The 22829-nt window shown below is 41.6% G+C and overlaps 1 protein-coding gene across 1 annotated transcript in view; it reads right to left on the bottom strand.

The window, feature by feature from the left end:
* Nucleotides 1-2767: 2767 nt before the first annotated feature.
* The window catches only part of LAPTM4B (lysosomal protein transmembrane 4 beta), a 56200-nt gene continuing 36138 nt past the window's right edge, over nt 2768-22829 (bottom strand). The window contains exons 5-7 of the mRNA XM_059042487.2: nt 22536-22634; nt 17754-17849; nt 2768-3215 (exon numbers count right to left, since the gene is read on the bottom strand). Coding sequence (XP_058898470.1) covers nt 3138-3215; nt 17754-17849; nt 22536-22634 — 273 coding nt within the window. The 3' untranslated portion in view covers nt 2768-3137. The remainder of the gene's footprint in view (nt 3216-17753; nt 17850-22535; nt 22635-22829) is intronic.

Here is a 22829-nt window from a genome sequence, read left to right as displayed (position 1 = left end):
ACATTTAGGTCCGTTTCCAGACTGGCTGCAAAAGCTAACTTATCTTTCCTTTTTAAATGGAAATAGTGTTTTTATAGTCTCATCGGTTTTCCTCTATCACAAAAGCTCCGTTTGCAGAGCAGGATTTTTTTCTCCAATGGTGACCATTTCAAATACAATATATCCCCTCTATGGAGAAAACTTTAATGGTTACAGTCCCTAAAGATGGTCTATTGAGAACATCACTGAGAAGTACTGTTGATTAACGAACTGAGGGTGGAAAGACAAATGCAATGAGGTATGGTTCAGTGAAGCAGTCAAACTAAACAAATGTTTGGGGCCAGAAGAGTTAAAAAAAAAATGGGGGGAGAAAGGGAGGGGGAAAGTGTCAGGCATTCTGCGGGACAATAGGATAGGGTGGGGCAGGGACAAGGACATCAGACTCAGGGGAGATGCGGCACATGTGTTTATGTAGGAAGAAGGTGCAGGAAGGGGAGTGATTAGTCTGTTGGACTGAAAACTTCCATGTGATGTGCCATCAACGGAAGCTTGGTTTCTAGGGTAGGCAGACCCCATTAAGCCAAAAGGTGTGTTTTCCTCTTCTCTCTGTCCAGCAAACAGACTTCAAACCCTCCCACGGGGCTGCTTATCAGTGGGCCCACTTGCACACCTGGTGGTGCTGGACCGAATGTCCATGACCTTAAAATAGGGTTTTGGGGGGTCAAGATGAAAAACCCTGAGGAACCCTCAGTCAAGTGACCAGAAAGTATACAGGCACGAGAGCAATTGAGGTAATGACTGTTTTGTTTCTCTGTAGACAACAAAATAGAAGAAAGGAGCAGGATATTAAAGTGGGGTTTAAAACACATTTAAAAGAGAGGTATACATCTGGATTAGCGACTAGGACACAGCAAATTGCTGAGTATGTTCTGGAGGGTCATTTTAATCCAAGGATCACAACCTCTCCATAGTGGAGACAGGAAGACAATTCCTTACTGTGTAGAGGTAAGTACGGGGGCAGCTTTGGAGCTCAGCCTGGGCTGTTATGTCAGGAAAGCCCGGCAGCATCGTGACATCCTGGTGTCTGTGGTGCTACTGAGTGTCACGTGAACAAGATCCTCTCCGAGGACCCCACGTAGAGTCTCAAAACCAGCACTCTTCTCCACTTGGCCATGTGTCATTTTTCATATTGTAAAAAAATTATTAGGCAAAGCACTGGAAAATCATGAGGAGTAACGTGCAGATAACTGTGATTTCCTATGTGCCTTCCACAAGGATCAGTGAAAACTACCTAATAGGCCTTTCCCATACCTAACAACCCTTCATGTGTTAATCTTCTGGGTATAAAACTTCAAGGAACAGCATTTCCGAGGTTGAGTTCATAAAGAATACTAATGACCTACACCAAAAGAAATGACTGAGGCTGATTCTCAGGGATAAAAGTCCTCCCCCTGGCCTCTTATTTTATTCTGCATTTCCAAATTATCTGAAATACCTGTTCAGGAACAAGCCAAAACCACTCTTATTTTAATCTCCCTTGGAACACAGTAAGATCTGAACATCTTATTAAAACTGCACTGTGGACAGAAAGCAATCCTATTCGAAGCAGCTGAGCTGGCAGAGCTTTGGCAGAGGCGGGGTTAGGAATGCTGGAAGCTCGTGTCAGCTCCTCTCCATTTCTCTTGGCCTAAGATGCTCTGATTTTTTTTTTTTTTTTTTTTGCGGTACGTGGGCCTCTCACTGTTGTGGCCTCTCCCGTTGCAGAGCACAGGCTCCGGACGCGCAGGCTCAGCGGCCGTGGCTCCTGGGCCCAGCCGCTCTGCGGCACGTGGGATCTTCCCGGACCGGGGCACGAACCCGTGTCCCATGCATCGGCAGGCGGATTCTCAACCACTGCGCCACCAGGGAAGCCCAGATGCTCTAATTTTACCAGCACTGAAATATTAAAAAAAAATGTGTGAGACAAGCCATAAAACCTCCTCCTTAGGCCAAACCGTGTGTGTCTAATGCAAGCCCCACTTGGGCAAGAAGGGTTCCCAGGCACAATCACCAGAGTCAAAAGGTGATTTTCTTGGATGTGGGCAAATCTCACTTTAATTGCAAATGGCTTCATTTACAGCACATTCAATCATGAACAAACAGGAGAGCTGTGACTTCTGAACATGTGAATATATAAAAGTCCCTTGAAATTCAGTAGTCAAGATAAGGGCATTTCACAAGGAAAGCACCCCTGCCACCTCCCGTCTTTCCGAAGACTGTTTTACACTTATTTTAAAAGATGAAAACGCATACTCAGAAGTTCATAGTAGTAGGATGTGCCTTGCAGGGAGAGAAGAAGACCTTTTTTCAGATTGTTGGGTAAATACATATCAGCAATTCCACTTGACAAAGGCTGATGGATGTCCTCCCTGAGTCAGGCTAGGGCAGAACATTTAGTGAAAGGGTGCTCTGAGTGGGGATGGGAAGGAAACTGTGAGAAAGGGAGAACCTGATACCACACAGTACCAACCAGTTCCCCTCTAACATGCCACGCTGTGACCCCCAGATGTGGGTGCACAAAAGCAGCCACCGGGGTGGTAACTGACTGTCCTCGCTGCCAGGAATTGACAAAGGGTCTCAATTTAGCCCGTGGACAAAATCCTTGACCAGCGAACTCAAATTGTCACTGAATTTAAATCATAAAGGATCTAAGGAAATTCTTGTTTTATTTACGTGTACATGTGGACTCCTTACAGGATTCCTCTTCTCCTAAGGGTTTGTTCTATACACTGAAATGGCCTAAGAGAAGCATTGTATAATTCTGATTTTATTTTACGCTTTCAAAAGAGAAAGGAGAGAATGGGCTCTGGGGCTCAGCACATACAACAGACTCCTCGGACAGAAGGTTCATCCGGACTGTTGGCTAGTTTCAATGCCAAGCAAAGACTAGGGGAGCCCACCGCACTCGCACAGAAAGAATTCTACAGTTACTCTATCACAGTGCTCTAGCTAAGCATATGTTTCAAACTACAGAGAGTCTCAACATCTAAAATTTTAAATTGTAGCATTTCAGCAACAAAATAAACTCAGAGAGCTCATCTGAGAAGTAAAATTGAAGAACTATTGCTCTGATGTATGGAAGTCAAGCTGTTGCTCTCAGTGACGCCCCACTTCCAGGCTTAGGCAGACACGTAAGGTGGTGGCGGCTCCTTGGTGGCGCCATTCACAGTGGCATCATCGTACGGGGGTAAGAGCACCTGGGAAGAAGACAAGACACGGGTTAGTGTTTAAAGGTACACACGGGCTTCCCTGGTGGCGCAGTGGTTGAGAGTCCGCCTGCCGATGCAGCGGACGCGGGTTCGTGCCCCAGTCTGGGAGGATCCCACATGCCGCGGAGCGGCTGGGCCCGTGAGCCATGGCTGCTGAGCCTGCGCGTCCGGAGCCTGTGCTCCGCAGCGGGAGAGGCCACAGCAGTGAGAGGCCCGCGTACCGCAAAAAAAAAAAAAAAAAAAAAAAAAGGTACACACGCATTCCCCTGAGCTTTAGCTTTAATTTTAATTGAACTTTTCCCATATCCTGTACCAATATCAATTTTCCAGCAAGTGGCTAGACTTTGATGAGAGACTTTTTGAATCCTTAAAGAAGCAGAGGGAAGAGATTTTTTAGACCTTTCTGAGTTTTCCAAACCATATCCACTTGTACCTGGATGTCACAGTGCCTGTGGGGTCCAAAGGGCTGTGCCTCTAGGACAAGGAAGGAGGCGGTGGTGGCTCTGAAGAGGAAAAAAGGCTGCAGGGTGATGTGTATGTGTGTACACTCAAATAGGGCAGGCGCCTGATTGACCAAGGGGCTCCTCAGGGTGATGCCTGAGCAGTGGACTGGGAAACACAAGGGCTTTGGTACCAACCTGGACTCAAAGCAGGGCTCAGCCACATCTGATCAGCAACACCATGGGTAGGTTAGCTAACCTCAATATCTATGCCTGCACAATCGGGATAGCTGAGAATCAGAGGTCTATAAAATACCTAACATACTGTGTGATACACACCTGACATGGCAGGTGTTATCTGTAAACGGCTAGAGAGAAACGAATAAGTATCAGCTTTAGGTTGATTAATAACGTTTCTGTTCACATTTCAAGTATAAAAACAATTGCATGTAATTGTTTATGAACTGTCAACCTAAAAAAACGTTGGCTGACTTTGGCTTCCTTGAGTAGTTACAAAACAGAGAGAATATCAACTCGATATGATGAGCCTTTATTTAGTCAACTAACATTTATTATACACCTACTATGTGACAGTTCCTGCCCTTAGGAAATCAGAGATGAGATGAGTTAAAACCTTACTCGGCTCGGGCTTCCCTGGTGGCACAGTGGTTAAGAATCCACCTGCCAGTGCAGGGGACACGGGTTTGAGCCCTGGTCCGGGAAGACCCCACATGCCGCGGAGCAGCTGAGCCCGTGCACCACAACTACTGAGCCTGCGCTCTAGAGCCTGCGAGCCACAACTCCTGAGCCTGAGTGCCACAACTACTGAAGCCTGAGTGCCTAGAGCCCGTGCTCTGCAACAAGAGAAGCTACCGCAATGAGAAGCCTGCACACCGCAACAAAGAGTAATCTCTGCTCGCCGCAACTAGAGAAAGCCCACGCACAGCAACAAAGACCCAACACGGCCAAAAATAAATAAATAAATTTATTTAAAACAAAACAAAACAAAACAAAACCCCACTATAAATGGAGACGTCTTTTTCCTTTTGTTTTTTTGGCTCCTTTGTGCAGCAGTGGATAGGAAGCAAGGGGCACAGTATTCATGAGAGCACAATAGCTCACGAGACCCACGACTGTTGATAACACATCAGTAACAGCCCCTCAAAGCTGCTTCACAATTAAGACGAACTTGGCAGGATGAAGTTATCACTCTACTCCCTTCTCTGGCCGCAAGAAAATATTAGACCGCAAGACTGCATAGCTGAGACTGATGCTGTTACAGGGATAATCCTAAAGCTGTCCTTATTTATTCAAAGGACATAAAAAAGCAAACCATTGGTAAACTTAGATTTTAAATACTACCCCGCAAGTCATAAATGACTGTCACAGAGCAAAGTGGAGTGACATCACAGTTGAGAAATGCTACAGTTATAAACAGCAGAGCCCCTGAAGGCTTTTAAATCCAGGGATGACAAAACCAGATTTATGTTTTAGATCCATGTGACAGCAACAGAGAGGAAAAAACTGAAGAGAAAGTAGAGTTCAAGGCTAGAGGCTAAAAGCCTAACTCTAACAAGTTTAGAGATGACCCCCTCAGTTACAGGCTTGGGTGATTAAGCGGACATTGCTACCATTCACTAGAATCTAAGAAAAGAAGCAGATACGGAAGAAACGGAGTGATCTCTTTAGTGTGATCTCTCTCTGGAGATGACACAGGATGACTGGGGACATGGGCACGGAGCCGACCTGGGTCACAAACTCTAAGCTACTTCTTTCAACTCAGTAAAAAAAAAAAAAAGAGAGAGCAAGCCAAACGATTTGTTAAATACTGTTCAGTCATTTCATCAACAAATGCTGGTTGTACTATGTACCAGGCACTGAGGATACCACACCGCTGACATTTGTAAGGTCTGAGCCAGCAGACAGCTTATGTGCTAGTGGAGGAGTCTGATAAACAGAGTTTATCTTCCATGGCAAAGTGCAGAGCTTCTCAACCGGTGTCCATTCACAACAGTGTGCCGTACAAATGCTGCAATTTTCTGTTTGCCACCATGTTGAGAAGACTGGGGTACCCTGGGGTAGTAGCCGAGAGCACGGACTGTGCGGTCAACCGTGTGGGCCAACAAACTTCCCGGAGCGGAGGCCTTGGGCCAGTCACTTCTTTAAGCCTCAGCTTCCTCATCTGTAAATGGGGACGATAACCAGTCTGTCTCACAAGGTTAATGAAATGAATAAGCCCAAGTAATGTGCTTATTATTAGCACAGTACATGGCATGCACTAAGGCTCAACAAATCTGGAATTACATTCCATACATTTGTGAAAGGATGAGATGGTCTGCTGTACTGATCGCAATACAAAATAAGACAAATGAATATGAAAATGACCCAGAAATAAGGCAAAATAGAAATTTGGGGGGCTATCAAGTTTTTATTTCTGTACATGGATGGATGGATACATATATACATATTTTGACAAATAAGTAAGGAGAGAGAGAGAGAGGGAAAGAGGTAAGTAAGGAGGAGGGGCGGATGTGTGTTACTTTTTTTCTGGCAGTAAACTAAAACAGGACTTGATAGAATGGATCTTTGTATAAAAGATAGTTTCTTATCTTTGCATAAGAGCTTTAGCTGCGGTTTTTCAACACATTAGCAACTATTTTGCAAGTGAATTATTCTCTTATTGATTTCCACTATAGTTTGTTAACTATAAGCTGGATTTAGAACTACTGGCAAAATAATAAATATGGGAGAATGAAAACTTTCTCAGGAAAAAAATATCCTTATAAAAAGGACCAAAAGATTAGGCGCTGCTCTTTGCCATTCCACTTGCAGGAGGGGAAAGCTCTATGCAGGCCCTAAGTAGGGTTATTAAATCCCTTGGGATGGTTCAAATAGTTGTCCTACAAACACCTAGAAAACTCAGCTTAAATTGCCAGAAAGGCAGGGGTCTGTGAACGATACGGGCCAAATCTGGCCCTCTGCCTATTTTTTGTATGGCCTGAGGGCTCAGAATGGTTTTTACGTTTTCTAAAAGAAAAATGTTTCGTGATGTGTCAAAATTATATAAAACTCAAACTTCAGTGCAACACAGCCATACTTGCTTGTGTACGTATTTTCTACAACTGCTTTCACACTACAACAACAGGGTTGAATAGCTATGACAGAGATCATATGGCCCGCAAAGCCTAAAATATTTGCTATCTGGCTTTTACAGAAAAATGTTTGCCTCCACCTGCACGAAGGAAAAGCATTACCCTGAATTCTGACTTTGGAAGATGTGATAATATCAGATGTGAAAGTACAAATCCCCAAAACAATCGTGCCATTTAGAGGCACCTGAATCTTCCAATGGTCCATTTAAATTAATCCCAAGTAGCCAAAATATTTTTTTCCTTTACCATTTGTTACACCTCTAATAGTCTACAACGTACCTTGTTTAAAACAGGCAGCATTTACATTGACACCACATTTGCCTACTTAGATGTGAGCTTCCTTTACTCAGGCCAAACAGGAAAGGGGAGATAGGTGAACCAGGATCTCCAAGATTAACTGAAATAGCCCTCTGGGCATTTGCGATGGGATCATCGCAAACAGGAAGTTTGGGCTTATCTTTAAGGCATTTAGAGTAACTGTTTCCAAACTTTTAAAATAACTTCACCTATAATATACACCAGTAAACACACACATAGACATAACCATTTATTTCTGATTCTAAGGTACACATTTTTGCACATTTTAACGCCTGAATTTAGGCTGTGCCTTGTAACTGGCAGCACCTAACAATAAGAAGCACCTAAGATAATGGTGCAATTTACAACCAGTGGCATCTTGTACTTAATTCAACACACCAGGAGTCAGGAAGAACATAAACAAATTTGGAAGATCCTAATGAAACCTTCCCCCACCTACAGAAGGAATAATTTCCAAAGACAAATAAGGTGGAAAGTAATTGTATCCTCAATTCACTGAAGAACCAGTATAAACTGTCCTCACCTGATTTTATAGGAGGAAGTCATTATTTCCCTTAATTCTCAGCAGAGAAGCTACTCAAATTCTCTCACAGATTATACTTACAATATAGAATTCATACTTCAAATCTTTTGAATTGGGTCAAAAATCCTCACTGGTGAGATATTTGGGCAGGAAACACCAAACTAATACCATAGCCCAAATTGAAAGCTAAGATGCACTAAAATATCTCATGTTCAAATAAATATATCTAAAGTAACTATATTTAAAAACATGTAACTTTATCAAAATGAGTATCTTAAGAACTACATTTTAATCTAAAATAAAATATATAACTATTGAGGAAGTAGAGGGAATGCCCTATCACAGGCATCTCAGCTGCTTCCTCTCCCCCAAGCCTGAATGTGCTACGCCACCTACTGTGCACATCTCTTTTGGGATGGGGTTCTACCTTGTGCGTCGCACGGGCTGCCAACCAGGCCGTGCTCAGCTGACTGTGCCCAGTGGCTGCCAGGGTACTTTGGCTGGAAGGACTGCTCAGAACCTCAGATCTCAGACTCCCATTTTACCTGTTCTCCTTCCCCACACGCTTCCCTCCCTCGAATTAATGAAAAGGGAGAAATATCTTCTGCTTTGTTTTCTAGTATTCAAGAAATCAATCGCGTAATTTCCTATTACAATCTAATCTGTTGTCTACAAGCTTTGCTTTTTCATAGCTGTAACTGCAACACAAACTTCTATATTCTTTTAAAACATCATAAGCCTTTTAAAAACATCATAAGCCTTTTAAAAACATCATAAGCCTTTCTTCTGCTGTTACACTGCTCATAATTTTTATGGCAATAAGGACATTTTATCAAGTAAGCATACCCCTATTTAATCAAACTGGTTCCCAACTACCAGACAATGAAATTGGATACTTTTGCTGTTAAAAAACAATGCCACATGAATATCTTATACACTATTTTTTTTTTACTACTTCCTTAAGATATATTCCCAGAAACTTTCTTAGAATGCTGAAAAATAAAATAAAATTCAATGTCTCCTTTGTCCCTAGAGTAAAATCAATATGGATTCTATTTTGGACATGTGGGATAAAATAAGTCAAGTTCTGAGTGTGTTTTAAAGTAAAACACCATGAAAATAGAGGGTGATTTTATAATTGATTCACTGCAAAGCTACTCTAAATTTTTCTTACTTGCTATTATAGGAAGATTATAATTGAGCAACTGATTAATATCCTTTATTCATGTTCACAGTGAAAGAAAACTGGGTTTATTTGAACTGTTCTTCCAGAACTTTTAGGTGTCAATTATCTATGTGTTGAATTGACTGCTCCAGTTGTTCTCTGGATGAAATAACTGGAAGCTTATATGGGTCAGAGATAATTTCCATCAGATTGGTTTATTTTTTTCAAAAGCTGTATTTTACTGAAGGAGGGAAAGACACACGAGCTGAGTTAACATCGCACACTGTCAGCTTGCAACATGGAATACGTTAAAGCAGGGGAAACGCTTTCCAGAGGAAATCTCAGCGGGCATCCAGTCCAATCTTATCCACGATGCTTTTCTATCAGAACCAACAGACAAGTCTGTCTGAAGCCACGTGCACATATGAAGCTATCAGGAAAACGCGTGGGGCTGAGTTACAGAAGGGAGGGCTATCTAACACAACAAGGGAACTACAAGGACCTACTGTATTGCTCAATATTGTGTAACAACCTCAATAGGAAAAGAACTTGAAAAAAAAAAGATATATGTATATGTATGTGTGTACGTATGAATGAATGAATAAATAAATAAGGCAGCTGCCTTGGTGTCACCAAGTTTACTTCTAACTTTTCTTCTACCTCTTTCTTTAATCCACCCTCCCATTCCTTCCCCTGTGCTAGAGAGCAAAAATAAGCAAACAAAACAAAAAGTCTCACTTTTTTGCAAGTCTGTGGCTTGACTTGAGAAGAATCATCAAAATGAATTACTCTCCTGCTTCACTCCTCCTTGCCCTGGTCAATGCCCCGCCAGCAGCCAACAGGGAAGAACACCCAGCCCTGGCGGCAGTCTGCAGAGATGACAGTCTAGGAGGAGGGTGGCGGGTAAAGAAAGACCGGAGCCAGGCTGCGAAGGTTGTGATCCCCGCTTCGCTCCCCGGGCACGCACCAGCTGTGTGGCCGTGGGAAGGTACCCACTTGGTAATTTCCTCTTTTGTACCCAGGCATCTACTTCAAGGACTCTTGTGAGACTGAGTTCATATACAGAAAGCCCGCAGCACAGAGCCTGGCAGATGTCAACCACTACCTAAGTGTCTGGGGAGAAACACACAGTACAAAGAGCTACAGGGCAGGAGACGGGACAGATGCAGAGAAGAGCGGAACCTCACCGGAGTTCTTCAGCGCTCGGCTGCATGACACTTGTGGGAACACCGCTAAGGAGATGAGAGAGGGTCAGTTAACTTTCAAGGTCTGGTCCTACCATTCAGGTAAGTGATTTAACGTTTCAAGTCACAGTCACAGACCAGACACGTCCTGGGGCTTCATGCTCGCTCCGTGGCCCCTCACTGTCAACTATCGCTTCTACCTCTGACAGCCCTCTTCAAATTCTGCCCCCCTCCCCTCTTCCTCAGGCCCTCTGCATCAGAACTGCATCGCCTTCACTACTGTAGTGATCTGGACTACGGAAATGGCCTCCTGGCTGCTCTCTCTGCTTATCTGGGATGTTACCCAGCCTATATCAAAACCTCTCACATTTTAAAAATTTAAATTAAAAAAAAAAAAAAAAAGCTTAGATCATACAAACTACTAAATTACAAGTGAACATAGATATCTAAAATTGAGGTGTTACAAATCAGATGTCTCTCTTGCATTCCAGTACTTACTAGGCCAGAAGCTTTAGAGCCAATAACTCACAGGCTGGCGTTTCAAATCCTCTACAAGTCCTATAATGGGGGAGCCTTCTCCCCCCCGCCCCCTCCCCACTGCCTCCTGGACCCCCTGGTTCATACAGGCCCGTGACAGTGGTGAAAGGTCTGTTTTGTGAGGTATGTTTAATGTACATGAATCTGAAATGCCCAGGACTGAAAGAGATCTTCAGAGCCAGCCTCGTTACCGCCTTTAAACGAAGCCTTCCTCACACAGTTTCCGAAAATCAGTTATGACTTTTCTGAAGAATCTGCAAGATGATGACTATACATTCATCCTGGTAACAGTCTAGTTTCTCAGGTATGAAGGATCTTCTGAAGTCTAAAAAATCTCTCCTGCTACCAATTTAGTTCATTCCCTCCCCTTCTGTCTCTGGGGGTGGGATGTGGGAAAAGAATAAACACAACTCATGTCACCTAGTCAAGAACTTGTTTCTAATCACATGTAATCTATGCCTAGGAAGTAATGAACAAACTCATTTTTAAAAGCAACAGGAGGGAAAAAAAACAATGGAATTTTTTATGCACAATTTTTGAAAGTCATTGAGACGACTACTAAATAAATCCACCCCACCTCCAACCCTTCTCAGTCAACTGAGTGCTTTGTGGCTTCCGGACAGCCCAAGGTCAGCCTAATTAATCTCAGCCTCTCAGGGATATCTACAGGGAAATGACTGCTGGGGAGATAATCTGGCCTTCACCAGGTCACTGACATTTTTCTTAACTGTGTTTTTCAAGCAGCCAGGCTCAAAAGGCAGCCCCACACAACAAAACACTTTTTTTTTTGCCATGCCACATGGCTTGTGGGATCTTAGTTCCCGGACCAGGGGCTGAACCCGGTCTCAGGCAGTTAAAGTCCTACCCACTGGACTGCCAGGGAATTCCCGGCAAAACGCTTTTGGAAGTCAGAACAATAAACCTGTATATAGTGTTCACCAAGATAAGCACCTGCAATATGATATGGCATAACGGACTCCATGAAGTTTAAAATTTTCCTGTTTATCCCTAAATAGCCATTTTCCTACACTGCCCAAAACTATGATCCTTTTATCTGAAATCAGAATTTCGGATACTATTTTGGATAAACTTTCATCTCACTGCTTTTCAACTGCCTCGATTGATTCCCTCCTCATGGATTTAACACAACACTGGGTACTGCCATGACTCAAGCAGGCTCAGCAGTTGTGGCTCACAGGCCCAGTTTCTCCGCGGCATGTGGGATCTTCCCAGACCAGGGCTCAAACCAGTGTCCCCTGCATTGGCAGGCAGACTCTCAACCACTGCGCCACCAGGGAAGCCCCGTGCATAAATTTTAAGGTGAAAGAAACCTGTTTCTACTATTTAGTATTTTAATACATCTTTCCTCTTAAGGCCAGATTTTGATGAAGGTAGGGAAGAGAATATGGTATTATGTAATATATATCCAGAATGTGATTTCTATTGAATACAATATTCTAAAGGGAAGGTTGCATCTCTCTAGGGTACCTAACCGTGTATGGCAGTGATTCAAAGGGACACCTTGGGATATTTTAAATTTCCAGGGAAAACACTATAAAGCCTGTTAGGTACTACAGTAACTACTACTCTTAAGTTGTCTGGACTTGACTACTTAATGAAATGAACAGCTAGGTATGTCTTCTGGCCTAAGGACATCATGAAAAAACTACCAAGACCCTAAGAGGCATTATGAACTAACAGAGTTTGTGACCTCTCTGTCTTAAGGCATTTCTTTCAAAGGTTTTTGCTTTGGTTTAGTTAGGAAACTGGAGCAATTAATCCACAGAATGATCTCCAATATATAATAACGCTACCTATTCTCCCTGAGTAGTATTTGGAAAAGTAGATACCTGGCTAATAATATGTGTACTGTTTTAGAGAAGAAAAAAGCAGCACATTTATTTTCTACCAACAAGAGCCCCAGTATCTTTCCACAGAGGTCATCCTGAGACCCTTCAGCCTGGGAGAAAAGCCATCTGGCTTAATATTTGATAGGAAGTGAAAAACACAACGTGTCTGTGTGGATTCCCAATAAAGACATGGACAAAGGAGAAACATACATGATGACACACTATGAGGCTCTTAATATAGCTATGGAGACCAGGGAAAATGACAGAACTAGATCATTCCAGGCCCCAAGTAGGATCTCAGAGTGGGGCTCCAGTATTTTTTTTTTTTTAATTAGAACTCCTTTAGTTCTTGAACTCCTTTAGTACTAGTCAAAACAACCTTTAAATATGCAGAGCCCTCTTTAAAAAAAAAAATCTGTTCTCCAACGCTAGAAATACAGATTATGGTCTCTACTGAAAGGAAGCAGGGGTCCTTGGAGAAATAGCTGATTCCAGGTGTAGAACAGGATATGAATAAGATGAGCCCAGAACAGCAAGGAAGAGATCACACTATCAGAGTTGTGTAAAAAAAGACTCAGACGCCAACTTGAAGAGGCTCCAACTGGGCAAAGATGGCATAATTAGGACACTCATAAGGATGCTAGCTACGCTGTAGCTGTAGAGGAAGATTTTGGTTTTCCTCTTAGAAAGTCTTAAAATAGGTATGGAATAGTAGGTAAATTTTATTTAGGCTTACTGATAAAATTAATAAAAATAGCTGTACTTTTCAACAGAACATCCCCAGTTCTTCTAATAACAGGCCTCTTTTCATTAGTTCATTTATTACTTAAAAAAAAAACCCTCACTGGTCATCTCTAGAGAATGATGGACCAACTTGTCATTTTGAAAACTGATAAAGAGAACAAAAGCATATATATTTATCATTGTCCCAAGCACCACTGGGTAACTAAATACTACACGAGGGAAAGTTTCTCTTTATAGAAATATTCCAGCTAATAAATGAAAAATGATAGCATGTCATCCTATTGCAATTCCTAATGAATTGATGATATCAATGGTTGCTGACATCCCAGAAAGACAGAATCAACCAGACATCACCTGCCTCCTGATGGAAGAAAAATTATCAACTATAAAGCAACCTTACAAAAAAAGGAAAATGGGAATATAAATATAGGAAGCATTTAGATCCAACTACTAATTTACTGGAAATACAGAGATCTATATTATAGGTATGCAACCAGTAAAATCTAGTTTGTGGGCCAGTCGTGTCTTAAAAAAAATTACAAAGTCTTAAAATGCATACTGACCCACAGATCCTGTTTCAAATAAACTGCTAGGAAAATTAACATGAGTTGAATGAAAATCTAAATACTCCCTGGATATTTTATATCAAGGAATTATTTTTTAGATATAATAAGTACTCTTTAGAAAAATATCCACAATACCATTATTTTTAAAATACTTATTTATTTTTGGCTGTGTTGGGTCTTCGGTGCTGCGCACGGGTTTTCTCTAGTTGTGTCGGGCGGGGACTACTCTTCATTGTTGTGCGTGGGCTTCTCATTGCGGCGGCTTCTCTTGTGGAGCACAGGCTCGCACTCAGGCTTCAGTAGTGGTGGCGCGTGGGCTCAGCAGCCTTGGCTCACAGGCTCTAGAGCGCAGGCTCAGTAGTTGTGGCACACGGGCTTAGTTGCTCCGTGGCACGTGGGATCTTCCTGGACCAGGGATCGAACCTGTGTCCCCTGCATTGGCAGGCGGATTCTTAACCACTGCGCCACCAGGGAAGCCCTATTTTTTAAAAAACAATCTTTAAAAACGCTGCCAGAAAGCTGAGACTTCAGGTGGCGATCTATCCCTATTTTGAAGTGGACTATCCATGCAAGCTATGAGAAATGATAAAACTCCCTTCCCCAGGAATACCATTCTTTGTTTTCAAAAGGAAAAAAAGGTTCGCTGTGAACTTTTAGAAAGTAGAAACATATCATCAGTTTCCTTATCTCAAAAATGGCAAGTGGATACAGAATGACTAAGAAGATAATGACCAGTAATAATGATCATCAAGCAATTCCCCAGGACCTTCTGTCAACACGCAAGGAAACAATCACAGTTGGCATTAGTCCATGGTCCCAAACCCTAGTTACTACAAACTACTGCCAAGCTGGAAGCCTTTCTGAAGAAAGGTCTATTATTAGAAGAGCTCGGATGTCCAGCTGGAAAGTACAACTATTTTTGAGCATATGTTAGCCTAAATACAGCTTACCTGCTATCCATACCTAATTTTGAATCTTTCAAAGGGCGGAAAATAAAATTTCCTCTAAAAAGCTAGTTGGATGCATTTCAGGGACTCACTCATGATTCTTAAATTCTCTAAGCACCCCAATTTCTACCATTTCAGAATATCCTCTGATTTCGGGTTTATTTATACAACGTGTACCCAGCCCTTCCACCTTGCTTCTACTAAAAATACACATAACCCTTCAGAAAGCAATGAAAAAACAACCACCAGAATTATACACAAACAAACACATGCGATATGGGCATTATCTTCTCTGAGATACTTTTCAAAGATGGTAGTTTTGGAAGTCCCACACATTCATAATATTTAGGATGGGGCTCTACCATACCTTGCTTGTTTAGCAGTTTTACTGTTCCTCAAAACTAAAACTCTCAAACTTTTAGACTTTTCATTAGTTCAGCAGGACAATAAAAGTACTCTGAGATGTCTTTTTAAAGAAAAAACAGGAAGACACTGATAGATAACTAATACTCAGAAACTCGGAGAGAAGGAAAAAATTCTTTACACCAGTAATTTTATCAAAATTATAGTAACTGTGAACAGTTATTTCTTTCAAGAGATGTACTGACCCAAGAGGAATTCTCTAAAGGGTTAGGAGGCAGGATGTGTCTACTGTGATCAGTGCAAAGGATTCTGCAGGTCCCCCGAAGGGCCCCTCAGCACCTGGGCATGCTGGGTTTGTGCATCTGATCGCGGCAGAGCCGCCTCTTAAACCACTGCTCACGCACTTCTGATTCAAACCAATGATTCCTTGCTGAGGACTTAGGAAAACTATTCACGTATAACACGCTTTCTCTCAGAAATCCCACAGAGACCTCAGTGATATCAGCTTGCACTTGTGTATTTAGTATAAAGTCTGAAGTTGTTTTATCCCCATTTTTATACACAGGGAAGTCAAGGCAGGGACAGACTAAATTACTTCAGTCAGGCCACAGAGAAAGCAAGTCACAATTTAAAAAAGAAAACCAGGGCTTCCCTGGTGGCGCAGTGGTTGAGAATCCGCCTGCCAATGCAGGGGACACGGGTTCGAGCCCTGGTCTGGGAAGATCCCACATGCCACGGAGCAACTAGGCCCGTGCGCCACAACTACTGAGCCCATGTGACGCACCTATGGAAGCCCACACGCCTACAGCCCGTGCTCCAGAATGAGAGAAGCCACTGCAATGAGAAGCCTGTGCACCGCAACGAAGAGTAGCCCCCGGTCTCCACAACTAGAGAAAGCCTGCGCGCAGCAACAAACACCCAACACAGCCAAAGGAACAAAACAAAACACAACAAAAAAAACACAACAAAAAAAACCACAACAAAAACAAAACAAGTATAAAACTCCATTCTAGTTTAGAACAGACACACCATTTATATTTATCCTTTCATCTGTCTTGTCCATTCTGTCCCCTGCAATCCTATCCACCTGGACCCATCCTACAGGCCCATGTCACCCATCCTTTCCATTAACCACTCCTCGAGCACATACTTGTACTGAGCATTACACGTGGTGATGGAGACACAGGGAGATTAGTACCTAGAGGACTTGTACTTTTACCACGAGCCAGGCAAGAAAATTACATAAAGGACAAATGATTTTGAGGACTCTTCCAGTGAAGGCATGTTTCTCAAAATCATATCTGATAGGTTTAAAAAATTTAAGTATGAACAACTAGTGGCAGAACACAGATCATCTAAATTCTTTTACTAAGGTTTTCATATGCAGGGCAAGTTTTTTTTTTTTTTTTTGCGGTATGCGGGCCTCTCACTGCTGTGGCCTCTCCCGCTGCGGAGCACAGGCTCCGGACGCGCAGGCCCAGCGGCCATGGCTCACGGGCCCAGTTGCTCCGCGGCATGTGGGATCCTCCCGGACCAGGGCACGAACCTGTGTCTCCTGCATCGGCAGGCGGACTCTCAACCACTGCGCCACCAGGGAAGCCCCAGGGCAAGTTTTAAAGATACAGTAATCTCTGCTATTCTTATCTCTCTACCTATCAAATCACATTTTAAAGTTTAATTTCACATGTCAAGTGAGATAGTATAGTCAAACTATGCAGAATTGATACCTAGAATTACCTACCATGTTTTTAAAAAAATAAATTTATTTATTTACTTTTGGCTGAATTGGGTCTTCGATGCTGAGCGTGGGCTTTCTCTAGTTGTGGTAAGCGGGGGCTACTCTTCTGTGTAGTACGCGGTCTTCTCATTGCGGTGGCTTCTCTTGTTGTAGAGCACAGGCTCTAGGCATATGGGCTTCAGTAGTTGTGGACTCACGGGCTCTAGAGCACAGGCTCAGTAGTTGTGCCACACGGGCTTAGTTGCTCCGCGGCATGTGGGATCTTCCCGGACCAGGGTTCGAACCCATGTCCCCTGCATTGGCAGGCAGATTCTTAACCACTGAGCCACCAGGGAGGCCCTACCATAGTTTTTTAATAATGCAGGTTTAAGATACGTAAATGTTGGTACTTCCCTGGTGGTCCAGTGGTTAAGACTCCGCGCTTCCAATGCAAGGGGCATGGGTTCAATCCCTGGTCGGGGAACTAAGATCCCACATGCCACTCAGCCAAAAAAAAAAAGATACATAAATGTGGAGAGGCACATATATTATCTATTTGTAATATTTATTTATTTATTTATTTATTTATTTATTTATTTATTTGTGGTACGCGGGCCTCTCACTGTTGTGGCCTCTCCCATTGCGGGGCACAGGCTCCGGAAGCGCAGGCTCAGCGGCCATGGCTCACGGGCCCAGCCGCTCGGCGGCATGTGGGATCTTCCCGGACCGGGACACGAACTTGTGTCCCCTGCATCGGCAGGCAGAGTCTCAACCACTGCGCCACCAGGGAAGCCCTGTAATATCTTTTTTTTTTTAAATGAACCAGAGTTGAGCCAACTAGATTTTAATGTCTTGTAAGGAAAACAAGACACATTTCATTCAACTATGAATCCTTTGATGACTAAGCAGCTCATGAATATGTTTCAACAACAGTAAAAAAGCAGCAAACACTAGAAATATTTAGAAGCCATCGTAGAGTGGATGTGTGGAGATCTCCACGTGAAGTGACATCACACCTACCGTAGTGTCATTGCTGGTAACATAAACCAGGACGTCAGAGGAGTTCCTGCCATTGATGTATCGGTAGCAGTTCCAAACACAGCTGATCAAGTAACCCTGTATGTAAGTAGTGATTGTTAGAGATTTAATTTTCAAAGTTCAGATAATTTACAATATCATCATGGATAAAGCCATATTGCAAAATGTTCATTTATATAAATTTTAAACACACATTAACGCTACTAAACCGAAAAGGCTTTAAAATTACAAATGCTGGATATAGTAGCTTTCTGGCCAAGGGTGATACTGTAGCCTTACTATGCAGAAGGTGATGGGGAAGGGTGTGGCTGAAAGGAGAAAGAATTTCCAGGAAAAGGAAGTTTAAAGGAGCAATCGCCGCAAACATTTACTGCCCCCAAAGCACAATCAATTCATTAGCCGATTCTCATCACACTTTAACTCTGGGTCTTTTGGATCATTATTCTATATCATTATATATGATCTTATAATACAAGTCAACTTGTTTTTTTAAAAAAAGGTTCATGGCACATTAATTTGCTCTGTGATCAGTACAATTCACTGAAACATTTCCATTTTCACAATGAAATATCCACAGAAGATAATTAAAATTAAGGTCCAGAATAAAGACATGCTCGAAATAAAGCATGAGCTCATGGGAGATGTTTAAAATATGAAGTCTTTGTACTTTCATTCCAATCATGTGTAATCAGATTAAAACAAAATGATTTCAAAGCCCCTTTCTAGCTTTGAAATTCTTTGATTAAAAGGTTAAAGATGTGGACAAAACAGAGCCCTCCTACATTGCTGGTGGGAATGTAAAACAGTGTTGCTTTAGAAAACAGTCTGGAAGTCCCTCAAAAGGTTAAACAGTTAAATGTGGGGACTTCCCTGGTGGCGCCGTGGCTAAGAATCCACCTGCCAATGCAGGGGACACGGGTTCGAGCCCTGGTCCGGGAAGATCCCACATGCCGTGGAGTAACTAAGTCCGTGCGCCACAACTACTGAGCCTGCCCTCTAGAGCCCACGCGGCACAAGTACTGAAGCCCACGCGCCTAGAGCTCGTGCTCCACAACAAGAGAAGCCACACAATGAGAAGCCCAGGCACCACAAATGAAGACCCAACGCAGCCATAAATAAATAAACAAACAAACAGTTAAATGTGACCCGGTGGCTCCACTCCAAGGTATATACGCAAGAGAAATGAAAACATATGTCCACACAAAAACTTGTACATAAATGTTCACAGCAACATTATTTGTAATAACAAAAGAGTAAAAACAATCTAAATGTCTGTCAACTTAGGACTGGATAGACAAACAAAATATTCCATTGTATGGTATATTCATACAATAAAATATAATTCAGCAATAAAAAGGAAGTTCTGATAACATGCTACGGTGTGGTTGAACCTTGGAAATGTCAAAGAAGCCAGTCACAAAGGACCACATATTATATAATTCCATTTATATGAAATGTCCAGAAGAGGCAAATCTAGAGATAGAAAATAGATTAGTGGTTACCAGGGGATGGGGGTAAGGGCAAATGTCATATGGTAAAAATGTTCTAAAATTACATTGTTTAACCACAGAGCTGTGTTTATACAACTCCATGAATACATTAAAAACCAGTAAATTGTACACTTAAATGGGAGAACTTTATGATATGCAAATTATATCTCAAGAAAGTTGTTTTATAAAAAAAGAAGACATTTAACAACAAAAGGAGTGCTTGTCAACACTTTTCAGAAGAGTGAGGTAAATGTTCTGTTGTGTACTCAGAATGCTGTCTTAAGCTGCATTCATACTTGGTGGTGATTATTTCCTACAGTGAGACTTTCTGGGATGATGTTAATATGAAAATGCATAATGCTATTTTAGTAAAGTGTTTTCTGAATGGCAATAATTTTAAACCAGAGACCAACAATGAGAAAGAGATGGAAAGGGCATTTTTTCTTGAACAATATGTTGAATTTACTCAAATCTTCAGTTTACTCAACAATGCTCTTGCTTCTCTATTAAAACAAACAAACCCTGGATTCATTGAGAATTTTAATACAAATAAAATAGGAATGCTTGGACATATTCTGTTGTGTACTATGTAAGAAGACTAACCAGTCATCCATTATTTTAGCAGTGAACAGAAGGTTCTTTTAAGACAAAAACTCTTTCTGATTTGAGGCCTCCAAAATGACAAATCTATAACTTAAGGTTAAACTGCGGAGGGGAAATATCCAGTGTCTGGGGCCCCATGTGCCCAGTCAGCATTCTTGAACGCCCCCTGCAATACCAGGAGCGTTCACCCACTAAACACTCTGATGGGAGAAAAACCTGGCCTGTTGTCTCTAAACTTATTTTATTGACCAGTAACTTATTTCAATGACCTTCTTTCCTATTTGACACTTCTGTAATCTTGAATAAATTAAATATTTGGTATATTTCCCAAAAAGACTTGCACTGACAAGAGTACATCTGTCATCTACTTGCAGAGCTCGGTGGTAAGCGTTGTTCTCTTTACCAACTAAGGACAGAGCAAAACTGACACATGTGATTTGGGTTCCCGGGGAACCACTAGTGATAAAACTTATTAAAGAGTAACAGTGAATTTAGGTTGTGAGAGCTACTAATCAGGTAAACTCATATGTGAAACTGCAACACATATATGTGTTCATATTTGTTTAAACTAATAATTACTGAGTCTCCACAAGGGATAGAAAAATGAAGGCAGGGTCTATGTTCTCAAGGAAATGCAATCTGGTTAGTAGCGATAGATACATATATAATGAAATATTAACACATTATGCACAGGTTGGAGACAGTGCTGTGAACAATCTATAAGATGCCTTTTATTAGGTCATTATGATAAATAATATTGTTTGCAGTTGATAAAAGCACCACAGACAGGGCAGGGATTTTTCTTATTCACCACCAAACCCTAGCAGCTATAACACGGCCCGGCACACAGGAGACCCTCAGTAAATATTTACTGAATAAATAAATGAATGATGCATCTTCCCATCCATCAGCTCAATTAACCTCACAGTCACCCTTCACAATGTTTTAGCTATTACTGCTATTTAGTAAGTGAAGAAACCAAGGCTCTCGTCACATAGCTATATGGCAGTGACACAAGGTAAATCTAGGTCCTCTGACTCAAAATCTCAAGTAAGCCTTTCCAATAAAGATGTTTAAATGCCTACACAGTTAAAATGCCTTTTTTGAGAGCAGTGGGAGGTTCCAGCTTCCGGGTAATGGCACAGGGTAGCTTGGTCAGACTAACCTTCTTCCAGGTAAAAATGATAAAATCTGGAATAAACACACACACAGACTCTACTTGAAGGCAGGGCTGAAGGGCCCAAAACAGGTAGAAGCTAAAGGGGAGTCTACCCTTGAGTGGCAAACTTCAGTGAATGGGATTTGAGGGTCTGAAGGCTTTTGCCAGTGGCTCTGCCCACTCTCCACACAGCTGGTGGTCTGACTGAGAAGCCAGGAAGTTGGGGTGTTGAGGTAGGAGCTGCAGGGGCAGGAAGCCTCAACATCCGTGTCTAAAATTCACCTAAATCCTTGACCACTAAGCCACACAGGCAGTAAAAAGCCATGCAGGCAGGGTATGTTGTATGGAGGGAGATGCAGACCTCAGTGACTTTCAATGAATCATTTTCTTTCTACTCCTCTTCAACACATTACCATTTAAAATGACTTTTCTAAAAAAAAATAAATAAATAAATAAAATGACTTTTCTCCTTAAATGCAGCTTCTTCAAAACTCACCAAGGCTTCGTTTTTAAAGAATTCGGTAATTTTATGCCAAGATAAAGACAATGAAAGATGTTAAGAATTAAAAGTCCAAGGTCTAACTTGAGAATTTTCTACTTATTACTAGCACACAAGCACAAATTATAATGATGTTTTTATTATTAGGTTTACAAAGATGAAAAATAGCACTCGACGGATAAGGGTGAGGGAAATGTGGCAGGTGAGAGTGTTAAGGCATTCAACTTTAGGGGAGATCAATTTGACAAACTATCAAAAACCTTCAAATTATGCATACCCTCTAATTTCAAGAAATAGATCTTGAGAAAATAAATGTATAAGTATACAAAACATGTATTTAATTTAATATATTCATTGCTGTACCAATTATAAGTGAAGAAGTAGGAACCATCTCAATGTCCAACAATAACTAATTTATAAAAATGATAAATTCATAATAGACTGTTACAGAATAATGTTCAAAATCCATTACATTTTTAAAAACAAATTACAGGGACTTCCCTCGTGGAACAGTGGTTAAGACTCCATGCTCCCAATGCAAGGGGCCAGGGTTCCATCCCTGGTCAGGACACTAGATCCCACACGCATGCCGCAACTAAGAGGTCGCATGCCACAACTAAAGAGCCTGCCTGCCTACTGCAACTAAGGAGCCCGCCTGTTGCAACCAAATATAATAAATAAATATTTAGGAAAAAACCCCACAAATTACAAAAGAATGTATACAGAGACTTGTAATGGAAGCTATGGTACTTAATACACACCACATAAATGTACAACATTATATCAATTTATTTCCAAATAGATTTTAGAAGAACCCTGGGTTGGCCTGTGGAAGTTTGGTTAGTGTTTATCTCTCTCATATAGATAAGAGAAGGAAGAGAATTGTGAGGAATTCAAAAAGCAGTTCAGAAATCTAAAACAAGATAACAAACTAACGGAAGTTTGCTTACTTCTTTAGCATTCATGAATACATTTAGTAATATTTAGACCATAAGTAAAATCTTCATGCTTACCTTAAAAGTCAAGATAATGCTGATAAACAGAAGAATAATAAGGACCAAACAGGTAGGATTCACTGACATGATATCATCTTTGTAAGGAAAATCAGGAGGCTACAAAAGAAAAGTACCTCATTAATCTCATTAATGATCCAGGATTCTATTCCATAAGCATGAACCAGATGTGCTTATCAGAAAGCAATTAATTAAAGCATTTAGATAGTTATTATTTAAGGACACTACAACATTTCTAGTCTACCTCTACTAATGAAAAAGCTATAAACAGTGTGATGGGGAGAGGCTAGTCTG

This window comes from Kogia breviceps, chromosome 17, assembly GCF_026419965.1.
Source record: "Kogia breviceps isolate mKogBre1 chromosome 17, mKogBre1 haplotype 1, whole genome shotgun sequence".
NCBI classification, from domain to species: domain Eukaryota; kingdom Metazoa; phylum Chordata; class Mammalia; order Artiodactyla; family Physeteridae; genus Kogia; species Kogia breviceps.
This window is presented reverse-complemented; position numbering and strand designations above follow the sequence as displayed.